The sequence below is a fragment of the Nelumbo lutea genome, chromosome 5 (genome assembly GCF_056320005.1).
Source record: "Nelumbo lutea isolate HS-2025 chromosome 5, American lotus-T2T, whole genome shotgun sequence".
Classification (NCBI taxonomy): domain Eukaryota; kingdom Viridiplantae; phylum Streptophyta; class Magnoliopsida; order Proteales; family Nelumbonaceae; genus Nelumbo; species Nelumbo lutea.
In genome coordinates this window covers 85,827,631-85,853,822 of record NC_142688.1, presented here as the reverse complement: position 1 = coordinate 85,853,822, position 26,192 = coordinate 85,827,631, and the positions used below count along the sequence as shown (strand labels likewise).

Sequence of the window (26,192 nt, the reverse complement as noted above, 5' to 3'; positions counted from 1 at the left end):
GTCCTTTATAGAAAAGAGTAGACCTTTTGACTGAATAGTCTGGAACCAGGGAGGGGTCCTGAGCATATAAAGCTTGAATCTGTTTAAGTTCCAGGTCAGTTTGGGCCTCAAATGTGATGAGTTCCAGTAGGGGATAGCTGGGCTTGGACAGGCCCATGAGTTTAAAACTCCTCCACCCTTGACAATGTATCTGCTAGAGCATTTGAAGGGCCCGGTTTGTATTCTATATGGAAATCATAGCCCAGTAGTTTATAGCAAGGTTCAAAATATCGTTATGTATTGGCCGATACGTATTTTATCAGGGCCATCCCGATACGACCCTACAGGGGGTGTATCGGGTCAGGCCATGGTTCAGAGGGTATCTGGGACTTAAACCGACCCCTCTGAACTGGTTTTGAAAAGAAAAATAAATAGAACACAAAAAAAGCACCGATACAGGCCGATACGCCCTACTGGAGCAGTGTTAAATATCTATTGGAGCAGTTTAGAACCTTGGTTTATAGGCCCATTTCTGTTCTGGGCTTAAAATTCACTGCTCTCCACTTCTGAACTGCTAATGTGATGACCATTAGCTCTTTTTCATAAGTTGACTTCGCTTGGGCCTGAAGTGAATGAGCTCGGCTATAGTAAGCCAAGGGTTGCCCCCCTTGCATCAGAACTGCCCCAATCCCCTTTCCAGAAGCATCTGTTTCGGAAATGAATTCCTTATCAAAGTCGGGTAGGGTGAGACTGGGTGGAGTGGTGACTGCCTTCTTCAAGGATTGGAATGCATATTCAGCTTGCCCATCCCAATCAAAAGCTTGCTTCTTCAACAATTTAGTGAGAGGCACAGCTAGGATACCGTAGCCAGGTATAAATTGGTGGTAATAGCCAGTTAATCCCAAGAACCCTCTGAGTGGTTTTTGGGAAGTGGGTCGGGGCCAGTTGATCATGCTGGATACCTTTTCCGGGTCAGTGTGAACCTTGCCTTAAGATATGATGTGTCCAAGGTAATTGACCTGGGTCTGCCCAAAGGAACATTTAATGGGCCTGGCAAATAAGGAGTGCTGTCTCAGTAGGTCCAAAGTACAATGCAGGTGCTCCATATGCAAGGGCCATGTCGGGCTGTAAATAAGGATGTCATTGAACAAGTATAAAACAGCGCAAAAACGGTTTGAAGATTTTGTTCATGAGCCGCTGAAAGGTGGAGGTGCGTTGGTTAGACCAAACGGCATCACCACAAACTTGTAGTGTCCATCTGATGTTCGAAAGGCAGTCTTAGTGATGTCATCCGAGTGGACCCGGATCTGCGATTCAGCTTAGAGAAGTAGAGAGCCTGAACCAATCTGTCGAACAGTTCCTCAACCAAGGGAATGGGGTACTGATCCTTCACTGTGATATTATCAAGGGTCTGGTAATCAACACAAAACCTCCAGCTGCAGTCCTTTTTTTGACTAATAGGACGGATGAGGAAAAAGGGCTGTTTCTGGGCCTAATGAACCCCTATATGGTCTCACATTGGCTGGCGGTGCCCTGGGGTGAAGGGTAATGTGGTGGTCCATTTGTCTATTGGGTGGTAAGGTGGAGGGTTCTTGAAACACATCCGAATATTCAATCAACAACTGCTGGAGTTCATCTTGTTGTTCTGGTGTCTGCGCCCCTGAAGCCTTAAGTGGACAGCTGCGGCCTAGAAGGCATTGAGCCCATACTCATTAGCAGTGGGGTGTCAGAGTGTTGGCAACTCTTAAAAATAGTGTGAGGAGCTTCTGCTGTGGTTTTAATGGGTTTACTCCCCTTTAATGAGCAGGGAACTCCGTTATGCTGGAAGTCCATTGTCAATTCAGCTTAGTTACACGTCACCGGGCCCAACTGTTGGAGCCACTCAATGCCCAACATTATGTTTGCCCCTGTAAATTCAAGCGGATACAGGTCTACCGGAAATGAATGGCCTTGGATTTGCAGCCCTACAGTTCTGCATTTCCCTTCACATTTGATCCCATATCCATTTGCTACATTGACAGCAAAAGGTGGGATCGGTTCAATTGCTAGCCCCAGCTTTTGGGTCAGTCCCGAGGTGATAAAGTTAAGAGAGCTGCTGCTATCAATGAGCATGTCACTTCCCGACCCAGGATTCAGCCATTAACCCTCATAGTTTGTGGGGTTGGTTGACCCGAAAGGGCTTGTAGGGAGATGACATAGTACTCAGCCTCTGTATTAGTTACAAACTGCCTCAGATTCTTCTTCCTCGTCTACAACCTCGCCATCAGCTTGCAGGAGGTAGAGATGGGGAGCCTTGCACCGGTGTCCGTGGGCAAATTTCTCTTCACAATTGTAGCAAGGTCCTTTTTCACGATGGGCTTGCATCTCTGTCCAGGTTAGCTTCTTGTAGGGTACAGTCATAGTACCTGGGTTTTTAGGTGCAGGAACCTCCAGCTTATAATTAGGAGTGGGAAGGAGGGGTCCTTGATTTTGATCGATCCAGTTGGTCTGGGGTCGTAATGGGGGTCCAGTTGGAGGCCCATTGGGCCGGTTGACCCTCCTTAGTCAGTTAAGTCTCTCTTCTTGTATCTTAGCCAGCCCTATAGCAGCAATCAGGGTCGTGGGTTGCATTGACTTAACCTCAATCCTTATATCTTCTCGTAGCCCCCCCCCATGAAATAGCTGACCAGGGCTGTTTCCGGCTAGCCATGCACTTGGATAGCTAACCGTTCAAACTTGGTCTGCTAATCCTGTACACTCCCAGTTTGCTTCACTCGAGAGAGGGATCCATCGAAATTTTCATACCCAGATGTTCCACACCATTCGCTCTGTCCATCTTTGGTGTTAAGATATAAAGGTCGCATTTGTCATTTTTTCTTCCCATAGTTCCTTAAACATCTCCATCTTCACCACCTCCAGCATGCTATAGAAAAAGACATTGAATCCATTAGGACCTGGCACCCAGTCCCCTTTTCTTGGAATATGAGCGAAAGCAGACCACCATTTAATCTTCTGATCTCCTATTAGCTTCCCGTTGCCCCATTACTCTTCTGCCCAGAGTTGAACAGTTTAAGAATCTTCCTATTAAACATGCCCCCAACAGCTTCATTTGGTCATTGAGTTTACTGACGTTCATCACTATCACCTTCTTTATCATCGACAAATCAGCTATATGCCCTTTTGATAAAAAATACAGAACAAAATACATTGGATAATGACACCTAATTCAGGATTCAGGAATCAGGATACCAAGTACCGATGCTCATTTGAGTGGGATTTGATCCCTGTTTTTTATGAGCCATTGTTCATTGTTCTTTTTCCTCTTGATTTCTTCTAATATTTGTTTTTTAGTTTCTATTCTCTATCAATAACAAAGGATTCATCATGTAACTATAGAAGAAGAATGAAGGCCATCAATCGACAAATCCTTGTGAAGAAAAGTAGAAGTTGAAAGGTTTCAGCAATAGAGAAGGAGAGAGGAGAAGAAAGAGAGTGGGATGTCAACCAGAATTGAAAATTAGTTCTGCCCGCCAACCCCTCTTTGTATATATGCTTGAATTAAAATAATGAGAGATTACAAGAATGCCCTTAGTAGGGCGGCCACTTAAGTAGCTGAACAGTCACAACTAAAAAACATAAACTAATGGGCCTAAAGCCCAATAACTTCCTAACTTAACAAATTAAAAATAAAAGATAAATAATTTAGGCCCAATAACTTGAAATTGGCCCAACTCAACACTCTCCCTCAAGTTGGGAGTAAATGTCACACATTCCCAAATTGCGTAGATCATGTTCCAGCTTGTTCCTTGCAACACTTTTTGTGAGAACATCAGCGAGCTGCAAATCAGAAGCAATGCATGGAAGACACACTTCCCCTGAAGTCACCCTTTCTCTTATGAAATGTCTATCCACTTCAATGTGCTTTGTCCTGTCATGCTGAACTGGGTTGTGGGCAATGTTAATTGCTACCTAATTGTCACAGTACAACATCATAGGTTCTTCTGCCTCAACACTAATCTCTCCTAACAAGGAGCGGATCCATAGAAGTTCTGAAACTCCATGTGCCATGGCCCTGAATTCAGCTTATGCACTTGATCTTACTTTTCCATGAGACTAGATTACCCCCAACAAGGGTGCAGACTCCTGAAGTAGATCTCTTGTCATCAAGGCATCCTACCCAATCAGCATCTGTATAAGCCTCTAGCTTCAACTGTCCATGGTCAGCAAATAATATGCCTTTGCTTGGGTGTCCCTTCAGATAAGCAAGAATTCTGTCAACAGCCTCCCAATGCTGGACTCGTGGGGCATGCATGTATTGACTCACCACACTCATTGCATAGGAGATGTCCGATCTTGTCATACACAAATATAGCAATTGCCCCACAAGTCTCTGGTATCTCCCAATGTCCTTTACCAGTTCACCTTCTGATGCATTTATTATGTAATTATGATCAATAAGAGTACTAACAACCTTTGTTCCAAGCTTCCCTGTTTCTTGTAGAAGATCCAAAACATACTTCCTCTGAGAAATAAAGATTCCATGTTTTGATCTTGCAACTTCAATGCCCAAGAAGTAACTCAACTCCCCAAGATCCTTAATTTCAAATTATCTGTGTAGATTCTTCTTCAAACTGTCAATCTCACTTAGATCATTTCCTGTGACAACAATGTCATCCACATAAACAATTAAGGCTGACACCAAGGATCCCCTCCTCTTCACAAACAATGTATGGTCTAATTGAGTCTGAGTGTAGCCAAAAGCAATCAAGGCCTTCCTGAATCTGTCAAACCATGCTCTGGGAGACTGCTTTAAACCATAAAGTGACTTCTTTAGTCTGCATACCTTCCCCTTTTCAGCATAACTATAGAAACCAGTAGGAAGATCCATATACATTTCTTCTTGCAAATCTCCATTCAGAAAAACATTTTTCACATCAAGTTGAAATAGGGTTCAAGAGTATGTGGTAGCAAGAGAGAGAGTGATCCAAACAGAAGTCATCTTTGCAACTGGTGCAAAGGTATCTGAGCAATCAATGACATAGGTTTGTGTGTACCCTTTTGCAACCAGTTTGGCCTTATACCTTTCTATACTTCCATCTGCCTTATATTTATCTGTGTAAACCCATTTGCATCCAACAGTCTCCTTGCCCTCAGGTTTAGAGAGAACCTCACTAACACCCTTGGGTATAGACACAGAGTCAAGAGAAGAAAGGAAAGCACGATAGGAAGGAGAAAGTCCACTGTAGGATAGGTACTGTGAAATACAATGAGTAGTACACTTTCTCTTCCCTTTTCTGAGAGAAATAAGAAGGTCTAGGTCATCTGTAATGGGATTAGTAGAACCAATAGGAATTGAAACATTAGAGGGATCAAGAGTAATACCTGAATCCGTGCCAGCTGAATCTGGAGTCTCCAAGGAACTGATAAGAAGTGATGTGAGATCTTTTGTAGTGGAACCAACCACCTTGTGAAGTCGCTGTCGTGAGTAACACTAAGAAGCTGGACACAAGGGAGGTGGTAAGGTAGGTAACATAGGAGGGTCAGACACAGGAGTAGACACAAGAACTAGAACTGGAAGAGGAAGTGACTGCCCACTCACTTCCCCAAAACACTCCCCTTGAGAAGGATCCTTCAAGAAAAGGGATGTGGACTCAAAAAATGTGACATCCATAGTAACATATCGACTCCTAGAGATTGGATCATAGTAGCAGTACCCTTTCTGATTTTCTGCATACCTAAGGAAAACACACTTCTTTGCCTTTGGATCGAGTTTCGAGCGGTGAGGACCAAGAACATGTGCAAAGCAAGCACACCCAAACACCCTGAGAGGAATGTGGAACATCTCCCCCTCAGGAAAAAGGAGGCTGAATGAGGTGCTGAATCCAAGTATACGAGAGGGCACCCTATTAATCAGGAAGACTACAATGAGAACTACATTACCGCAAAACCGAACTGGAACAGTGGATGTGATCATCGTGCTTTTTGCAATCTCAACAATGTGACTGTTCTTCCTCTCTACAACATCATTCTGCTGTGGACTGTAGGAACAACTGCTCTGATGGATAACTTCATGCTCTAACAGATACGAGGCAAGGTTCTTTTCAAAATTTCCTTGGCATTGTCTGATCTAAACACCTTCACTCGTACCCCAAACTGTGTTAGCACCATCTGATGAAATTGCCGAGCCAAGGATGGTACCTCATCATGAGATCTCATTAAGTAAATCCAAGAATATCGAGAAAAATCATCCACAAATAGATGTAATCCAGTCCTCAAAAATAGGTGTAAACTTGAAAAATTAGAGAGAAAAAGGAGGAAGAAAAGTAAGAGCAGTAGTACAAGAGAAGAAGATGGAGAAAAGAGGAGGAAGAAGAAGAAAGGTTCGAATAATCCTTCCCTTTCTTCTTTAATCCCTTTTACTAAAAATTAATGATAAAATAATTACAAGTATGCCCTTAAGTGGGCGACCAGATAGGCAGTAACATAAAGAGATCAAACAAAAAGAAATAACAGGCCCATTAGCTAACAGGAAAATAGAAAAAATATTACAAGAGAAGATACTAGGACCCATTCGGCCCAGTCTCTTTGCACTCAAGCTGAGCATAGATGTCAATCATGCCCAACTTGCTTATATAGTGTGTCATTTTCCCTCTCGGAACTCTCTTAGTCAAGATATTAGCCAATTGTTCGTCTGATGTGATGAATGGCAAACAAACTTCTCCCGAGGAAACTCTTTCCCTTATAAAATGTCTATCAACCCCAATGTGCTTAGTTTTGTCATGTTGAACAGGATTATGTGCAATATTGATAGCTGCTTGGCTGTCACAGTAGAGCATCATTTGCTTCTCATAGTCAACCCCCAATTCTTCTAAAAGGGATCGTAGCCACAGTAATTCTGACACCATGTGCCATTGCCCTGTATGCTGCTTCAACTGATTGTTTCTTACTCCTCCATGACACAATGTTCCCAGCGACCAGAGCACAATAACCTAAGGTGGATCTCCTATCATCAATACATCCTGCCCAATTAGCATCAGTGAAAGCTTTCAGCTTCATGTGTCCATGTTTGGCAAATAGAATACCTTTCTCTGGAGTACCTTTCAAGTAACACAGAACCCTTTCTACAGTAACTAAATGAGTATATCTGGGAGAATGCATAAATTGACTAATAACACTTACTGCATAGGAAATGTCTGGCCGAGTCATGCAAAGATATAACAACTTCCCAAGCAGTCTCTGAAAGACCCCTTTATCAGATAAAGGTCACCATCTGTAGCAGAAAGCTTATGATTGGGATCAATAGGAGTGGAAATTGGTTTAGCTCCAAGTTTACTAGTCTCAGCAAGGAGGTCAAGGACATATTTATGCTGAGAAATGAAGATACCATCCTTAGATCTAGCAACTTCAATGCCCAAAAAATACCGAAGATCTCCCAAATCCTTGATCTCAAATTCAGAGTTAAGAAATCTCTTGAGTTTACTGACCTCTTGAGTGTCATTACCCGTGACTACAATATCATCAACATAAACTATCAAAAAGGTCACCAGAGAGCCATTTCTCTTCAAGATCAAGGTATGATCAGATTGAGTTTGTGTGTAACCAAAGGAGACAAGAGCAACCCTGAACCTCTCAAACCAAGCCCGATGAGACTGTTTGAGACCATAAATAGATTTATGCAATTTACACACCTTGCCTTGCATTTCCTTCCCATACACCCCTAGAGGCAAAGACATATAGACCTCTTCATGTAGGTCTCCATTCAAGAAGGCATTTTTAACATCAAATTGGTGTAGGGGCCAATCAAAAGTAGCGGCTAGAAATAACAAAACCCAAACTGAGGTCATCTTTGCTACAGGAGCAAATGTCTCAAGATAGTCAATACCATACATATGAGTGTAGCCTTTAGCAACTAGCCTAGCCTTAAACCTCTCAATAGATCCATCAGAGTGATATTTAATGGTAAACACCCATTTACAATCCACTGGTTCCTTCCCTTCAGGCAAGTCAACAATATCCCAGGTATGATTCTTATGCAAAGCATCTAGTTCAGCCATCATAGCATCCCTCCATTCAGGTTTAGATAAGCCTTCCGGTACGGACTTGGGTATCACATGGGAAGAAACAAAAGCAAGAAAAGAGTAGTAGGAAGGAGAGAGAAGGCTGTAAGACAGGTGTTTGGAGATACAATGGGCTGTACACTTCCGCTTGCCCTTGCGGAGAGCAATAGGAAGGTCAAGGTCTGGGAAAGATGTAGATGGGTCAGAGGAAGGCTGATTGGTTACCTCAGTAATGATGGGAGGAGTAAGAGGCTATTTTGTAGGAGTGGAAACAACTTGCCCATGTCTGAATCTGTGCCTTTGGTACCACCTTTGGAGAACAGGATGAGGAGGAATTATAGGAGAATGAGGTGGAGGAGGAGGAGGAACATGAATATTGGAGGTAGGTCCAGTGGGAGAAGTGGACACCTCATGAGAGGACTCAAGAGGAATGGGAAGAGGAACAGTTGGAGACATAGCAAAGGGTTCTTCAGATTTCTCCCCCTCAGGAGAAATACTAAAGAAAGGAGTCAACTCAGCAAATGTGACATCCCGAGATACAAAGCGGGTGCCACTAATTGGATCAAAACAGCAATGTCCCTTTTGTGTGGAGGCGTATCCTAGAAAAACACATTTACGAGCCTTAGGTTCAAATTTGTGCCTTTAATGGCTGTGAACATGCACATAGCAAGTGCACCCAAAAACACGGAGAGGAAGAGAAAAAAGATCCTCATCCGGGAAGAGAAGGCTAAAGGGGATTTTGAAGTTAAGAACTCGGGAGGGCATACAATTGATCAAAAAGGTAGCAGTAAGAACATCTCCCCAAAATTTTATAGGAACTTGGGATGCAAACAGGAGGGATCTGGCAACTTCAACCACATGCCGGTTCTTCCTTTCTGCCACTCCGTTTTGTTGTGGAGTGTAGGAACAATAACTTTGATGAATAACCCCAAAAGTTTCAAGATAGGTGGAGAGGGTTTTCTCAAAATACTCCTTACGATTATCAGAATGGGATATTTTGATCTGAGTGTTAAACTGGGTGAGGATGAGTTCATGAAATTTTTGCACAATAGCTGGTACTTCATCCCTGGATTTCATGAGATAAATCCAAGTGTAACGAGAGTAGTCATCAATAAAAAGGATAAAGTACCTGTAACTCCCCATAGTTGGCAAATGATATGGCCCCAATACATCAAAGTGAACAATATGAAAAGGAGAAAGAGATCTTTTATTGCTTACTGAATAAGAATGTCTACAATGCTTTGCCAGTTCACACGACTCACAATGAAGACTCGGTAAAGACACTCCCTTAAACATATCTAGAAACAAATGACTCAAAGCAGAAAAAGACAAATGACCAAACCGAAAGTGACATAACAAGACTTTGACAAGATTGCAGGTCTATTCGGTGTGTCCAGCAAGTATATTCCGTTCACCTCATGGCCACTCCCAATCATCCTCTGAGATTACGGGTCCTGAAAAACACAATGAGTGGGAAAAAATGTTATGCTACAATTCATGGGTTTAGTTAAGCTGCTAACAGATAAAAGGTTTGTATTAAGTTTAGGGACATGAAGGACAGAGGATAAATAAAGGGTATCAGAGGTCTTTATATCCCCTTTACCAGAAATGGGAGCAAGAGACCAATCAGCAAGGGATATTTTCTCTTTACCAGAGAGAAGGTGGTATGAGCAGAAGAGATTAGACGGGCTGGTCATATGGTCTGATGCACCGGAATCAATAATCCAAGGGATTTTATGATTACCTGAAACTAAAGCATGATTTGCAGAAGCACGAATACCTGAGTGAGCAAATGCAGATGATGATGATGTGTTGCTAGAAGAGCGAGATGAAGAAACAGTATCTTCCAAGTGATTTAGAAGCCTCCCATACTTTTCAAAATTCGCTTTCATTGTTGCCAACTTTTCAATGGTTGATTTTTCTTCACTCTCCTTATTTCCTCCTTCAGGTATTGTAGCAACATTAGTTGTCTTAGGCTTTCCTACCTGACTGCCCTTCTTAGAACTGTTGTTATTCTTAAACCTATCAGGAAGAAGCTTCTAGCAAGTGTCCTTTGTATGCCTCGGTTTCTTGCAATATTCACATATCTGCTCCTTTTTCTCAGTAGGACCCTTTGGCTTTATTCTAACATTGCAAAGTATTTTGTAGGTGGACTCTGTAACTGAACCCGTCGCATACTCTCCTCACTACTTATCATAGCGTATGCCTGGGAAAGATTAACCTCATCTTTGGCCAGGATATTTTTCCTAATGATGTCAAACTCAGGGTTGGGTCGAGTAAGAAATTCAAACACCCTATTTCTCTCCACCAACTTCCTATACATTTCACAATCATTCTTACTCTCCCATACAATTGTCTCCATAACATCAATTTCTTGCCATAGGGATTTCAATATAGAATAGTAGATTGCTACACTCTTCTCCCCTTGTCTTAGGTTCTTCACGTCACTTTTCAACTTTTAGACTCTGGCTACAGTATAGAATAGTAGATTAGGTCTCAGTAACACTGTCACATATCTCCTTAGCCGAAGACATCCAGAGATAATGCTGACTTATATGAGGTTGCATAGAGTTGACCAACCATCCAATGACTATTTAGTTCTCCTGCATCCATTTCTCAAATTCAGGGTCTATCTCTTCGGGTTTCACTTTACTACCTGTGAGATACCCGAGTTTTCCTCTACTACAGACATAAATTCTTATAGACTGTGCCCAAGCAAGATAATTTGTCCCATCTAGCTTGATTATGGTCACACCAGTCAAAACGGAATCTACCGAGCCAAGGCCGGAAATCAGCACTTGCTTGAACTCACTTCCGTATGGCTCCATTAATCAAACGAAAATAAAAGAACTAGAAATTTGGTCTATATAAACTTACTTGAAGTCAAACCAGAACCCAAATGCTTGAAAACTAGGGTTTTACTCCGTCCAACTACTGGGGAGGAAGAAAGAAGATGAAACCGCTCCTACCAGAGCTTCCCAATCTCTTCCAAACCTGAACCGCCCTCCTTTAGGAGTCGAAAGACACCTCCCAAGCACAGAGTGCCACACCCAAAGCTTCACCTTTACCTATACCTTCGAAAATCTCTAGTCGGCTAGGGTTTTGGGCAGCAACAGAACAACACCACTTCTTGGCAATATCCAACCAGATTTAAACTCTCCAAACCCTCTACCAACTAGGCTAGAGGTCCTCTGAGCTATAGAGAACCTATCTCTCCATACACTCTCTTAATCTAAGGGTGTATGGGGAAAGAGGAAGAAGAAAACAAGGAAGAAAGAAACCTGCTCTGATACCAAGATGTAAAACCAGTCCTCAAAAATAGGTATAAACTTGAAAAGTTAGAGAGAAAAAGGAGGAAGAAAAGTAAGAGCAGCAGTACAAGAGAAGAAGATGGAGAAAAGAGGAGGAAGAAGAAGAGAGGTTCGAATAATCCTTTCCTTTCTCTAATCCCTTTTACTAAAAATTAATGTTAATATAATTACAAGTATGCCCTTAAGCAGGCGGCCAGCTAGGCAGTAACATAAAGAGATCAAACAAAAAGAAATAACAAGTCCATTAAGAGAGGCCCATTAGCTAACAGGAAAATAGAAAAAATATTACAAGAGAAGATACTAGGACCCATTCGGCTCAGCCTCTTTACACAAATAAAAGAAAATATCGATAACCACCAATAGAAGGAACATGGTATGGTCCCCCACACACCAGAATGAATAATATCAAAAGCAGATAAACATCTTTTATTGCTAGCTTTAAGGGAATGTCTACAATGTTTTCCAAGTTGACAACCTTAACACTCTAGACTAGACAAATTAACAGACTCAAAAAGCTTTGGAAATAAGCAACGTAAAGAAGAAAAGGACAAATGACCCAAATGATTATGCCAAAGCATAATCTGAGTCACAGACCCTAAATCACTATCCCTGCTGACATGATGGCCCTGATGATGAGGAAGCACATCTAGGAGGTAGATCCCATTCACTTCATGACCACTCCCAATTGTCCTCTTTGAATTCAAGTCCTGCAAAACACAATGACCAAAAGAAAAAATTACTAAGCTATTCAGATTCTTAGTCAAACTACTTGACAAACCCCTTCCCAGCAATGGGAACATGAGATCCATAGGTTGTGGAGACTCTGTCTCTGCTAGAACAGAGTTGGTAAGAAGAAAAAATAGTGGAACTATGGGTCATGTGCTCTAAGGCTCCAGAATCTATAGTCCAAGGAGGTCCCTCCTTACCTGTAGTAGAATCATAGTTTGCAGTGGCATGTCAACTACCTATGTGAGCAAAGGAAGTAGAGTGTGTTGCACCAAAACCACCTGTACCCAGCTATCCACCTGTTGCTGAATTAGGGCTGACTGTATCTCGCTGATTCAGGAACTACCCATATCTCTCAAGTTCAGCCCTCACTGTAGCAGCTGCAATAAACTCCAGAGTAGTTGTAGTAGGAGGGCTAGGTATGTCGCCAGTGACTGCCATGTGTGCATTTCCCTTCTTGTTTTTGATTTTATTCGGCACAAGATGAGGATGAAGCTTCCAACATGTATCTCTTGTGTATTTAGGCTTCCTTATAGTAATCACAAATAAAATCATTCTTATCTTCCTTCCTGATTTCACTACCACCCCAGTCTCCACTCTGTTTGGGTTTCACAGTACTGACCATGGCTGATTGTTCAAAACCAGAATTCTTCATCATCACATTTCTCCTACTCTCTTCCCCTTGATACAAAGGCACATGCCTGAGAGAGAGTAACACTGTCCCCAGAAAGGATATGCTGCCTTGCAATATCATATTCAGGATTAAGTCCAGCAAGAAATTCAAAAACTCTATACTTCTCTAGGAGCTTCTAGTAGGCAGCTGCATCCTTAGTGGTTTCCCAAACAATTGCCTCCAGATGGTCAATCTCCTGCCACAGAGTTTTAAGGGATGAAAAAGAAAAAGCAATAGGTCTATCTCCCTGCATGGTAGCAATAATCTGATTCCTTAACTGATAGGTCCTAGCAACATTTTCACTCTGTGAATAGGTTTCCTTAGCTGTATTTGCCCACAAAAAATTTACTTATATGGGGCAGCATTGAATTACACAACCAACTCATTACCATATAGTTTTCTTGTACCCACCGGGAGCTGTTAGTCTCGGGTTTCACTTCCTCACCAGTGATATACCCCAACTTCCCACGAGTACCAATGGCCATCTTTGCAGATTGTGACCATTCTAAATAATTTGAACCATCTAACTTAACTTTAGTAATGGCCCCAGCCTCGAAAAGGTCTCCGACACCTCCTATTGGTCCCATTTCACCCTGAGTTTGTTTTCAACTCCATTACCCTCCATAATTCTCAAAAAAGGGTTAGAAAGTTACTTCAAGATAATAGAATATGAAATAAATCCCTTCAGGTATCACAGACTCCCTTCTGGTACCCTAGATGATCCTCACACAAAAGATTCCTTTTCTGTGGGACAAGAGAAAAGAGAGAAGAGGCTGCCGCTCTCTCCAGAAACCTCCAAAAAAGGTAGGACCTGAACCGCCCTCTTCAGAAAACTCCAAGGAACCCTAAAAAATTAGGGCACCACTTCCTAGGTCAAAATTGAAGAGTCCTATAAAAACAAGACTCTCCCCCTTTCTTCGGTTTTTCCTGAATTTAATTGGAAACCCTAGACCAGCTACAGGGCAAAACAGATCCACCAAAAAACTCCAAAAACTGGGCTTACCTGAGATCTTCGATTAGCCTCTCAAATCCCCATGCAGTCGGCCGATCTAGGGCTGCATGATAGAGCAGCCCAAGGAACCTTTGGCCTGCTCTGATACCAAGTAGAAGTTGCTGATAGCAGTTTTAGATGAATCCTTGTGAAGAAAAGTAGAAGTTGAAAGGTTTCAGCAGCAGAGAAGAAGAGAGGAGAAGAACGAGAGTGGGATGTCAACCAGAATTGAAAATTAGTTCTGGCCGCCAATCCCTCTTTGTATTATATACTTGAATTTAAATAATGAGAGATTACAAGAATGCCCTTAGTAGGGCGGCTAATTAAGTAGCTGAACAGTCACAACTAAAAAACATAAACTAATGGGCCTATAGCCCAATAACTTCCTAACTTAACAACTTAAAAATAAAAGATAAATAATTTAGGCCCAATAACTTGAAACCGGACCAACTCAACAATGTAAATATAGAAGAAGAATGAAGGCCATCAATCGACAAATTGAAGAGAGTATCTAACAATCTATGTTACATAGGCATGGTAAGGACAAAACACTGATTGTGTGTGTTAACTGTGCATTTCTTAAAGTATGAGCCTCACATTGTGCTTTATTTCACATGCAACAACTTGCTTTATTGTCTAAGTTATATATCTTGGTCTTTGGATCATTGTAATCACACACTTCTACCTTCACCTTTCAGGCATGGTATCGGAGAGGTACAGCAAATGCTGCTTTGCAAAATTTTGAAGATGCAATAAGTGACATGACTGTGGCCATGAACATGGAAATTTCTTTGGGTGGAAAGAACCAGATAAAAGACAAACTTAAGATAATTTTAGATCAGCGTAAAAGGACAATGAGGGAAAGCAGTTCAACTAATTTACACAATGATAAGAATTTGGGGTCTTGTAGTAACACAGTATCTACTGGTAAGTGTTTAATGTTACTAGAAGTTTGTTTTGTCCTTGTTTATTTCAACAAATTATGTTATCTTGTTTTCAGTTAGGTACCCTTGTTTATTCGTTGTCATTCATCTGTTGACAAACTTTCAAGTCAGCAGCTACAACTGTTAAACAAGATCTTTGCAATCTCACCCAAGGTTTAAAATGCTAGTGTCAGTGGAAATGTCGGTTGGCCAAATATAGGAAACATGTCGGAAATGTTGGAAATATCATATGGAAATATTGTAAAATCATAGGTCAGTGAGAGATATCTCTTCTCTCTCCTTAATAAAAAAAATCTCTTATCTCTCCCCTAGCAATTCCCTTTGAATTTCTATATATCATGCACTCCTTTCTTCTTTCATTAATAAAATTATGCTGTTATTTGATCAAAAAACTATTGCGAAAATCATAGACATGGTGAAAACATTGTAAATATGTAAAAATATAGAATGATGTTTTATGAAATGATAAAAGAAGCATGTACACACCTTTTTTGAATTATTATCTTGTTCCAAATCATTAAATAAAGCCAAGAAACTAAGGTTATAGACAAACTAATACATTGTGAAGTTGTGCTATAAACCCTTTTTTATCAGTAAACAGAGTAAACTTCATTAGGTATGAAGAAAGAAATTACATCATAGAATTTAGAACAAATATAGAAACAAGAAAAATCATTTATCCATGGGAACAACTTAACCCAAATCTGCCCCAAAAAATTGATCCCTATACACCCCTTGTTTTGCCCATCTGCCATTCCATTTGCCGTTAACCCACCTGGGCTGCTGTCATCCATCCAAGAAATTACTAATTTGGAGTCACCTTCTATTTCCAGATTCTTAAATCCCCACTGCTTTGCTAATTTCAAACCTTTGATGTAAGGCTGTAATTTCTTCGCTAAAAGAATCCCCTACTCCAGTCGGCCCTAAGAACAAGGTTACCACTTTTCCTGCATCATCCCTGAAAAACCCCTTCAATTCCTGACAGTCCTGGATTTCCTATAGAGCTTCCATCAAAGTTAAACTTTAATCTGTTAGGCTGAGGAGGTTTCCAGTTCATTACTACTTTGTCTTTCACAGAAGCTGAATTTGCTACTTGAAACAAGCTCTAATAATATAAGTCACTATCACCAAATGGAAATCTTCCCAGGTTTTTACCCACTTTGCCGTTTTGATCTTAATGCCTTATACAATGTCCTCTAAACTCTTGGACTTTTTTTTGATAAATAACTCCTGGACTTTTCTTTGAACAATCTTTCATTCTTTCTTCCCATAGTGTCCAAATAGTTGCTGCCTTGTCTGTCTTCCACAGTAATCTTCCTCTCTTTTTTGCTTGTCTAAAGAAACTTGGGCTGAACAACATAGTGAAATCTTGTGGGGGTCCCACCTGCAAACAAAGAGAGAAGGAATGCATGTCGAAACACAATTTGCAAAGGGACAAAAAATAAGTAAATGAGGAATTGTGTCACCATTTGCCTTGCATAAGATACACATATGAGGAGACAGGCACTTGTTTGGCATTTTTCTTTGAAGCACATCCCAGGTATTTATCTTTGAACAGAAGGCTTGAATTTTTGGAGTAATAGGCTTGCTCCAAATATCTTTCGCTGGGAAAAATTCTTCCTCCTCCCCTAAGTCTGTAGTTGTTCAAGACTGTTATCAGTCTTGAGCACTAATAAATTTCAGGTTCGAAAAATGAGAAAGAATGGAGGAAGGAGAGAGAGAGAGAGAGAGAGTAGAGAGAGAGAGCACTAGAAGACAAGCTTTGAAAGGAAGGACAGAATCTCAATATTCTGCCGCCGTCACTTTATTTAATATTTATAGGTTATGCTCATTACATGGAAAGGACAGATCTGCCCTTAGTCTTTACATAACAAATAGAGCAAAATAAGACTGAAACAAATAACTGAAACAACTAAATGACCAACAGCTGACCCTAGGAAGACTAGAACACCTTCTACCCTATGAACACAGTGGGACCGTATCTGTGTTCTCTACACTCCCCTCAAGTTGGGAATTGTTAGCGTAGGGGTATTTCTGTCTTTATACCTTGATTGATGTTGCTGATCTGTAATGTTGTGTTGAAACATGTGCTCTTAACTTAAGTAAGGGCACATAGGTCTTTTCCGTTATGTTTTTAATAATAATATAAATACTTGCTGGCCGATTGGGAGAAGTCAAGTTGGCTCTTTCAGTCGAACCAGAATTCTCTCTTCTCTCTTTCTCTCTTTCTCTCTTTCTCTCTTTCTTTATCTCTTCTACATAACTGAACTCAGTCAGGCCGAACTCTAAGGCAGACCTGAATTATATCATGGTATCAGAGCTAGGTTAAATCTGCCTAGATTTCTGCTTGCCTAGGGTTCATTCTCTGCGCACCCTATCTAGGGTTTTCCTCTTTTTTTTTTTGTGTGTTCGATTGGAGATAAGGGAAAGGGCTGAAGCGGAGTGATCGCCCTCTTCCCTTGGGGGTCTCTATGTCTCCAGTCAGGTCATATGTGGTCGGTTGCTGTGATTTCTGTGATCGCCCTCTCCTAGTAGAGGATGAATAAAGGGCCGAACTGTGTGTGGCTGTTGTGCGTGAAGTGGCTGTTGTGTGTGGACTGCTCTCCTGCTCGTATGGGTGTTACTTCAGCGATAAGGTAAGAGATTTCAGTGCATGATATCTGTTATGGATTAAATAGGAGGTGTGTTTCAGACCATTTGCTAGGGTTTCGGCCAGTAAGTGCTAGGGTTTATGCTGGTTTCTTTGTTCATGTTGAAGGAAGAGATATGATCATATAGTGGTGAGATTTCAGGTAGTTGTAGGAGTAGGGTTTGTGGTGTGAGCACATTTTTCAGCAACAAGTGCTGAAATCAGTGTGACAGGTGTGAGTGTGATTTAAGGTTTGTGGTGTAAAGAGCACACATTCCAGCAACAATTAGTGCTGCAATCAATGTGACAGGTGTGACCTAGTGGTGTGTAGTGTGCAGATCTCAGTGATAATAGAATTCAACAAGTGTGCAGAATTGGTGATAACATAATGGGAGACAGTAATGATTATAAACCTAGTGTGATGGTGCCTACAGACTACCTGAATGTTCAAATGACCTCCATTAAGTTAAATGGAGAGAATTATGTGACTTGGGCTAAATCCGTTGAAGTCTTTCTAAAGGCAAAGAAGAAGGTAAAACATATCAGAGAGGAGAAAACCTCCTCTGACTCTCACGAGTATGAAGATTGGGAGCAAGAGGATGCTTAGATCATCACATGGTTGTGGAACAGTATGGAACCCAGGATTAGTGTGAACTTCATGTTCCTTGATACTGCCAAAGATGTGTGGGACCATGCGAAGAAATTGTATTCGGGGCAGGACAATACAACCAGAGTTTATCAACTTTATCAAGAGTACTTTAATCTGCAACAGGGCAATCGGAGTCTTGAGGAGTACTATGCCAACATGAGAAACATACGTAATGAGTTGAATGTCTATCATCCTCTCACTTCTGATGTCAAGATTCAGCAACAACAGAGAGAGCAGCTTGATGTGACTATATTTTTGGTGGGACTAAAGTCTAAATATGAACCAGTGCAGGCTCAAATATTAGGGGGATCAGCTCTTCCGTCCCTAGAAGAGGTATTTGCTCGACTTCGGAGGATTTCTATCGGATCTACTGAGAACTCTAATATCTCAGATAGATCTGCCTTTGCTGCATCGAGAGGCCGTGGTGGTAGCGGTGGAGCTCGGGGAGCTCAGTTTGGCTGTGGTGTTGGTCGTGGTTCTGCATATGGCCGAAGTGGCAATGGTGGGTCTACTTATAATCGTGGTGGTGGTCATACTGGGAGTAGAGATTCAGGGGGAGCCCGTGGTAGAGGACGTAGCTCAGGCCCGAGGAAGTGCACTCATTGTGGTATGGATGGACATACCATCAACTATTGTTATGATTTACATGGTCCTCCCTCAACCTAGGCCAATCATGCCGCGACCGGTGACTCAAGTTCCAGCTTTAGACAGGAGAATCATTCATCTGACCAGTTGCCTCCTACATCCACAGATGGTCCCATGAAGGAGATGGTGAGTGTTCCCCGTGATGAATATGAGAGGTTTATCCAATCACAGTAGAACACGACGACTTTTGCTCACTCAGGTATGGCTTGTCTGGCATCTACACCCAATCCTTGGATCATTGACTCTGGAGCCTCCGATCACATGACTGGAACTCCAGGTGTGTTTTCCTCCTTATTTCATTGCTCAACATCCCAATCTGTCACCCTTGCTAATGGTTCCACATCCTCAATTTGTGGTGTTGGTAATGTTGACCTAGATCCTGTATCCCTCTCATCAGTTTTGTATGTTCCTAAATTACCTTTTAACCTTACGTCTGTTAGTAAGCTGACCAAATCACTTAACTGCTCCATTACCTTTTATCCTTCTATGTGTGTCTTTCAGGATCTCAAGACGGGGATGAAGATTGGTGGAGGGCATGAAGCAGGTGGACAGTATTATCTTGACGGTGGTGGTGGTAGAACTTCAACAGCTCTCCAGTCATCTCTTTCTCCTCTCCAGTGGCAATGCCGATTTGGTCATCCGTTGCTCAAAGTCTTGAAGTGTATGGTTCCGTCCTTGAGTCAGCTTTCTGTTTTGGATTGTGAGTCATGTCAGTTTGGGAAACACCATCGTGTTCCCTTTAGTTCTAGGGTTGATAACCGTGTGTCGAGTCCTTTTTTTTTAGTTCATTTAGATGTTTTGGGTCTTTATAAAGTAATGTCATATAATGGATATAGATATTTTGTCATTTTTGTGGATGATTTTTCAAGGATGACGTGGTTCTATTTAATGAAAGAAAGAAGTGAATTGTTTACCATTTTTCAAAAATTTTATGCTGAAATTCGTAACCAATTTGGTACCCACATCAAAGTTTTTCGTTCTGATAATGGCCACGAATATTTATCCTTATCATTTTAGGAATACTTGGACCAACACGTCATTATACATCAGACCTCGTGTACCTACACCCCACAACAAAACGGGGTGGCTGAGAGAAAGAATCGCCATCTCCTTGAAACAACAAGATCCCTAATGCATCACATGCATGTTCCCAAACCTTTTTGGAGTGATGCAGTGCTTACCTCTTGTTTTCTGCTTAATCGGATGTCCACATTCATCCTTGATGTCAGTCTCCGTTTCAGGTCTTGTTTCCCTCTTTGTCCTTCGTTCCCTCTTATGCCGAGAGTTTTTGGGTGCGTCTGTTTTGTCCATAATCTGGGTCCTAGGAATGACAAGTTTGATGCCCGTTCTCTCAAGTGCATCTTCCTTGGCTATTCTCGGACCCAAAAAGGGTATAGGTGTTACCATCCTGGTTCTCGACGGTCCTTTGTGTGTGCTGATGTCAGTTTCTTTGAGTCTACTCCGTTCTTTTTGGGGTCTGGTGATGCTTCTTCCTCCTCATCACCTCCTCTTCCACTTCCCGTTGTCGATCCTCCTCCCTTTGTTCCAGTTGTGACCAAATCCTTGCCTCCGGTGCCACTACCTGTTGAACGTCCACCGATCCGTCATGTGTATACACATCGCCCATGTGCACCAACTATTACTCCTCCGGCTACATCTCCGTCAATGGATCCGGCACCAGACCCCCAATTAGCATCTGAGATTGATCTACCCATTGCTTTGCGGAAAGGTAAACGTACTTGCACCCTTCATCCCATTTCTAATTATGTTTCTCTTACTCACCTTTCCGCTTCCCATCGCCAGTTTGTTACCTTGTTATCATCAGTTATTGTTCCTAAAGATGTCCAAGAAGCCCTTGCCTCTCCAGGGTGGTGCTGTGCCATGGAAGAAGAACTCTCAGCCTTTCATCATAATCATATTTGGGACCTCGCTGCTCTTCCTCTTGGGAAGCAAGTTGTTGATTGTAAGTGGGTTTATACGGTTAAGTATCTGCCTGATGTTAGTGTTGAACGCTTGAAAGCACGATTAGTTGCAAAATGGTACTCCCAAACCTATGGCATTGACTACACAGAGACCTTCTCACCAGTTGCTAAGATAGGGTCAGTTCGTGTTGTGATCTCTCTTGCAGCCATGTATGAATGGCCACTATATCAGCTTGATATCAAGAATGCCTTTTTGCATGGTGACTTACTCGAGGAGGTCTACATGGAGCAACCTCCAGGGTTTGTTGCTCAGGGGGAGGATGGTAAGGTGTGCAGACTAAGGAAGGCTATATATGGGCTTAAACAGTCTCCTCGAGCATGGTTTGGTAGGTTCAGTGAGGTGGTAAAGAAGTTTGGCATGAAACAGTGCAAAGTTGAACATTCTGTATTTAGTCATGACTCTCCGGGAGGAAAAATACTGTTGGTGGTGTATGTAGATGATATTGTTATTACTGGGAATGATAACATTGGTATTGATAGGCTGAAGACTTATCTGTAGGACCACTTTCAGACAAAGGATCTGGGTAAACTGAAATACTTCTTGGGGATAGAGGTAGCGAGATCCAAGTATGGGATTAACCTGTGCCAGAGGAAGTATGTGTTTGATTTGCTAGAAGAAACAAGCTTGTTGGGTGCCAAACCAGTTGAAGCACCCATGGACACAAATACCAAGCTAAGCAGTGATATGGGTGAAGTGTTTGAAGACCCTGGCAGATACCGACGACTTGTGGGCAAACTGAACTACCTAACCATTACCAGACCAGACATCTCATTTGCAGTTAGTGTGGTAAGCTAGTTCATGCAAAAACCTCTGATTCCTCATTAGAATGTGGTTCTGAGAATTGTGAAGTATCTAAAAGGGGCCCCGGGTCGCAGTCTGATATACAAGAGTGGGGGAAAACATGAAATAGAAGGGTATTCTGATGCTGATTGGGCTAGTTCTATGTCTGATAGGCGGTCTACTACAGGCTATTGCACGTTTCTGGAAGGTAACTTGGTGACATGAAAAAGTAAGAAGCAGACGGTTGTGGCAAGAAGCTGTGCAGAAGCAGAATATAGGGCTATGGCGCATACCGCTTGTGAATTAGTGTGGCTAAGGAACCTTCTACAGGAAGTAGGGTACAACATTAACACTCCAGTGAAGCTCTATTGTGATAATCAGGCTATGGTTCATATCTCCTCTAGTCCAGTGTTTCATGAAAGAACCAAGCACATTGAGGTTGACTATCACTTGGGAGAAGGTGCTGAATGGAGAGCTAGACACTACACATGTTAATACAGGAAATCAGCGGGCAGACTTATTTACAAAAGGCTTGAGTCGGGGAAGAGTGGACTACATATGTAACAAGCTGGGAGTATATGTGAGGGGGAGTGTTAGCATAGGGGTATTTCTGTCTTTATACCTTGATTGATGTTGCTGATCTATAATGTTGTGTTGAAACATGTGCTCTTAACTTAACTAAGGGCACATAGGTCTTTTCAGTTATGTCTTTAATAATAGTATAAATACTTACTGGCCGACTGGGAGAAGTCAAGTTGACTCTTTCAGTTCGAACCAGAATTCTCTCTTCTCTCTTTCTCTCTTTCTTTATCACTCTTTCTTCTTCTACATAACTGAACTCAGTTAGGCCGAACTCTAAGGCAGACCTGAATTATATCCAGAATAAATGTTTATCATTCCCAACTTGGATAGATCCGCCTCTAGCTTCTTCCGTGGTACAACTTTGGTGAGGATATCTGCCAGCTGCATGTTGGAGGTGATGGACGGGAGACACTTCTTGTGATCAGACCCTCTCTCGTACAAAATGTCGATCAACTTCAATATGTTTAGTTCTGTCATGCTGTACCGGGTTGTGTGCTATATTAATAGCCGCTTGATTATCACAATACAACATTAGGGGCTTGTCATACTCAATACCCAACTCCTCAAGTAGTGATCTCAGCCAAAGAATTTCAGCCACTCTGTTAACCATTGACCTGTATTCAGCTTCAGCACTAGATCGGGAGACAACACTTTGTTTCTTAGTCCTCCAAAAGACCAAGTTACCTCCCACAAGAGCACAATATCTAGAGGTAGACCTTTTGTCATCAACACTTCCAGCCCAATCGGCATCCGTATAGACCTCCACCTTCACGTGGCCATTGTTCTTGAACAGTATACCTCTACCCGAGCATCTCTTCAAGTATGCTAATATTCTTTCTGCTGCTAGAAGGTGCGTGGTTCTAGGAGAATGCATGTACTGACTGACAACACTAACTGCATAACTGATATCTGGCTGAGTGAGGCATAGATATAAGAGCTTTCCCACTAACCGCTGGAACATAACTTTGTCTTCAAGCAGCTCTCCACTCTCTGCATTAATCCTGTGGTTCTGTTCAATAGGTGTATCTGCAGGTTTGACACCTAGCTTTCCAGTTTCAGCCAAGAGATCTAACACATATTTCCTCTGAGAGACAAAGATCCCCTGCTTAGATCTAGCAACCTCAATACCCAAAAAATACCGTAGTGTACCCAGATCTTTCACCTCAAACTCTTGATGAAGAAGCTGTTTGAGGGACTCAATCTCATGGTTGTCGTTTCCTGTGACCACAATATCATCAACATAAACTGCAAGTAGTGTCAGTGACGACTCCACCCTCTTGATGAATAATGTATGATCTGACTGGGCCTGTACATAACCGAACTTCCCAAGGGCTAGTCTGAATCTGTCGAACCAAGCTCTAGGTGACTACTTCAAACCATACAAAGCCTTATTGAGCCGACAAACTTTCTTACCTGCCTCTGTATCATAGAATCCAGGAGGCAACTTTATGTAAACCTCTTCCTGCAAGTCCCCATTCAGAAAGGCATTTTTAACATCCATTTGGTACAAAGGCCAAGTGTGGCTTGCTGCAAGAGATAATAGAACTCAAATGGTGGTCATCTTGGCTATCGGGGCAAATGTCTCCAAGTAATCTATACCATAAGTCTGAGTGAACCCTTTTGCAACTAGCCGAGCTTTGTACCTCTCAATGGAACCATCTGCATTGTGCTTCACAGTAAATACCCATCTGCATCGAACGAGTTTCTTTCCTTTGGGCAAATCAACTAGCTCCCACGTATTATTTTTCAACAGGGCATCCATTTCAACTTGCATTGCACCTCTCCACTCTGGGACTGATAGGGCTTCTTGCACTATTTTTGGAATAGGGACATTAGCAACGGAAGTGAGATAGGACCTGTAGGAGGGAGATAGTTGATCATAGGATAAAAACTAGGAAATACAGTGGGCTGTAGATGTGGTACAATGCCGTTTCCCCTTACGGACAACAATGGGAAGGTCAAGGTCATCTGGAGGAGGTGAAGTGGCAACAGTGGAAGAGGTCTCTGTGGGCCCTGGGACTTTAATACTTGGACTTGGAGCCGTAGAAGAGATTGTAGCTGGCTGGGACTGCTGATGACCAGGATCAATCTGCCTGCATCGCCTATGGTAGACTCTCAACTCCCGATCCCTTTGACCACCCTCGCTACTACAACCCTCATCATCAACTGGAATAGGTAAGGGAACAGCCCCAAAGGTATTAACCCTGTCCTCACTGCACTCCTCCTCCCCCTGAAGAAAAAGACCTAAATCTCCACGCTCACTACGCTCCCCCTGAGGAGAGACCCGAGAATAGTAGGGTGTCTCCTCAAAGAAAGTGAAATCCATGGATACAAACATCTTCCCTGAGACAGGATCATAACAACAACAACCCTTTTGAGTTTGTGCATAACCAAGAAAGATGCATTTGGAGGCCTTGGGTTGAAACTTGGAGTGATTGGGACCAAGAAGCTGAACAAAACAGGTACAACCAAATGTCTTGAGGGGGATAGTGAACAACTCCTCATTGGGGTATAGAAGGGAAAAAGGAGGTTTCATATCAAGAACCTGAGAAGGAATCCGATTAATAAGATATACCGCCGTAAGGATAGCATCACCCCAAAAGCGAATAGGAATATTGGAGGTAAACATAATACTTCTAGCCACCTCCAAGATGTGCCTATTCTTCCTCTCTGCAACCCCATTCTGCTAAGGTGTATGAGGACACGTGCTCTGGTGGATAACCCCATGATTAAGGAGGTACGATGCCAATGGAGAAGTATTCCTTTGCATTATCAGATCTAAGTACTTTTATCCTGGCATCAAATTGTGTTAGGATCATTTGGTGGAAGTTTTGGATCAGGACAGGCACCTCATCTCGTGATCGCATAAGATAAACCCATGAAAAACGGGTGTGGTCATCAACAAATAGTAAAAAATACCTGTACCCCCCCCATAGAAGGAATGTGATATGGCCCCCAAACATCAGTATGCACAATATCAAAAGAACTATTACTCCTTTTATTACTCAATGAATAAGAGTTTCTACAATGTTTAGCAAACTCACAACTTTCACACTTCAACTGAGATAACTCAACAGACTCAAACAAAGTAGGAAACAGACTCTTCAAGGACCAAAAAGATAAATGACCCAATCGGTTATGCCACAACATAACCGGACTCACAACTTGAGAAACCAGTAACTTCTTATCCACTGACTCTTCCCGACGAGAACTCTCCCCGAGCAGATAGATCCCATTCGTCTCATAGCCAGTCCCAATCACCTTCTTCGTCTCCATGTCCTGAAAAACACATCGGTCAGGAAAGAAAGTTACTGAGCAGTTCAAATGTTTGGTAATGCTACTGACGGAAAGGAGGTTAGTATCCAGTTTAGGAACATGCAAGACAGAGGACAAGGATATAGTATCTGACAGTTTGATGTCACCCTTGCCAGAAATAGGGACAAGAGAGCCATCAGCTATAGATACATTATCCCTACCAGAAGATAAGTGACAAGTAGTAAACAGAGAGGGCAAGCTGGTCATATGGTCAGATGCACCTGAATCTATTACCCAACACGGTTCAGTAGTACCTGGAGCGGAGGCATGGTAGGCTGAGGCTCGAGTACCTGAGTGTGCAAAGGCCGATGTAGCTGGAGCTGATGATGACTGCGGTAACTGAGCTGAACTGCCAACTTCCTTCTCCAATTGTATTAGAGCTGCCCGAACTGCAGCTAAGGTCTCTAATGGTGTGCCTCTCGTGCCAAATGAGGATGCTGAATCAGTAGTCGTAGCCACATGAGCATTACTCCATTTATTTCTCAACTTTGCCGGGACCAAATGTGGATGCAGCTTCCAACATGTTTCTTTTGTGTGTTTAGGTTTCTTGCAATGCTCACACACCACATCCCTTTTATCTTCCTTCTTTCTGTCCCTCTCTGAATCACCCTCTGTTTTGGGTTTGACAGCTACCAAGGCAGGTGTAAGCGACTGAGGTTGCATCATGACTTTCCTCCTGGTCTCTTCACTATGCACTAAGGAGTATGCCTGAGAGAGGGTCACACTATCTCTGGTCAAGATCTGCTGCCTCACAATATCATATTCTGAATTCAGTCCTGCCAGAAACTCAAACACTCTGTTGTCTCAATGTGCTTTCTATGTATCTGAGCATCTTTGGGACTCTCCCACTCAATAGTCTCTAAGTGATCAATCTCATGCCACAGGGACTGCAAGTTTGAGAAATAGACCGACACCGGTTTCTCTCCTTGTTTAAGGGCATTCACCTCAC

General features: G+C 42.2%; 1 protein-coding gene across 4 annotated transcripts in view; it reads left to right on the top strand.

Moving 5' to 3' along the window:
* Positions 1–26,192, top strand: part of TPR9 (Tetratricopeptide repeat (TPR)-like superfamily protein) — a 109,789-nt gene that overhangs the window by 14,575 nt on the left and 69,022 nt on the right. For all 4 annotated transcript variants that reach the window (XM_088947897.1, XM_088947898.1, XM_088947895.1 and 1 more), the window contains exon 5: positions 14,415–14,643. In XM_088947897.1, coding sequence (XP_088804023.1) covers positions 14,415–14,643 — 229 coding nt within the window. The remainder of the gene's footprint in view (positions 1–14,414; positions 14,644–26,192) is intronic.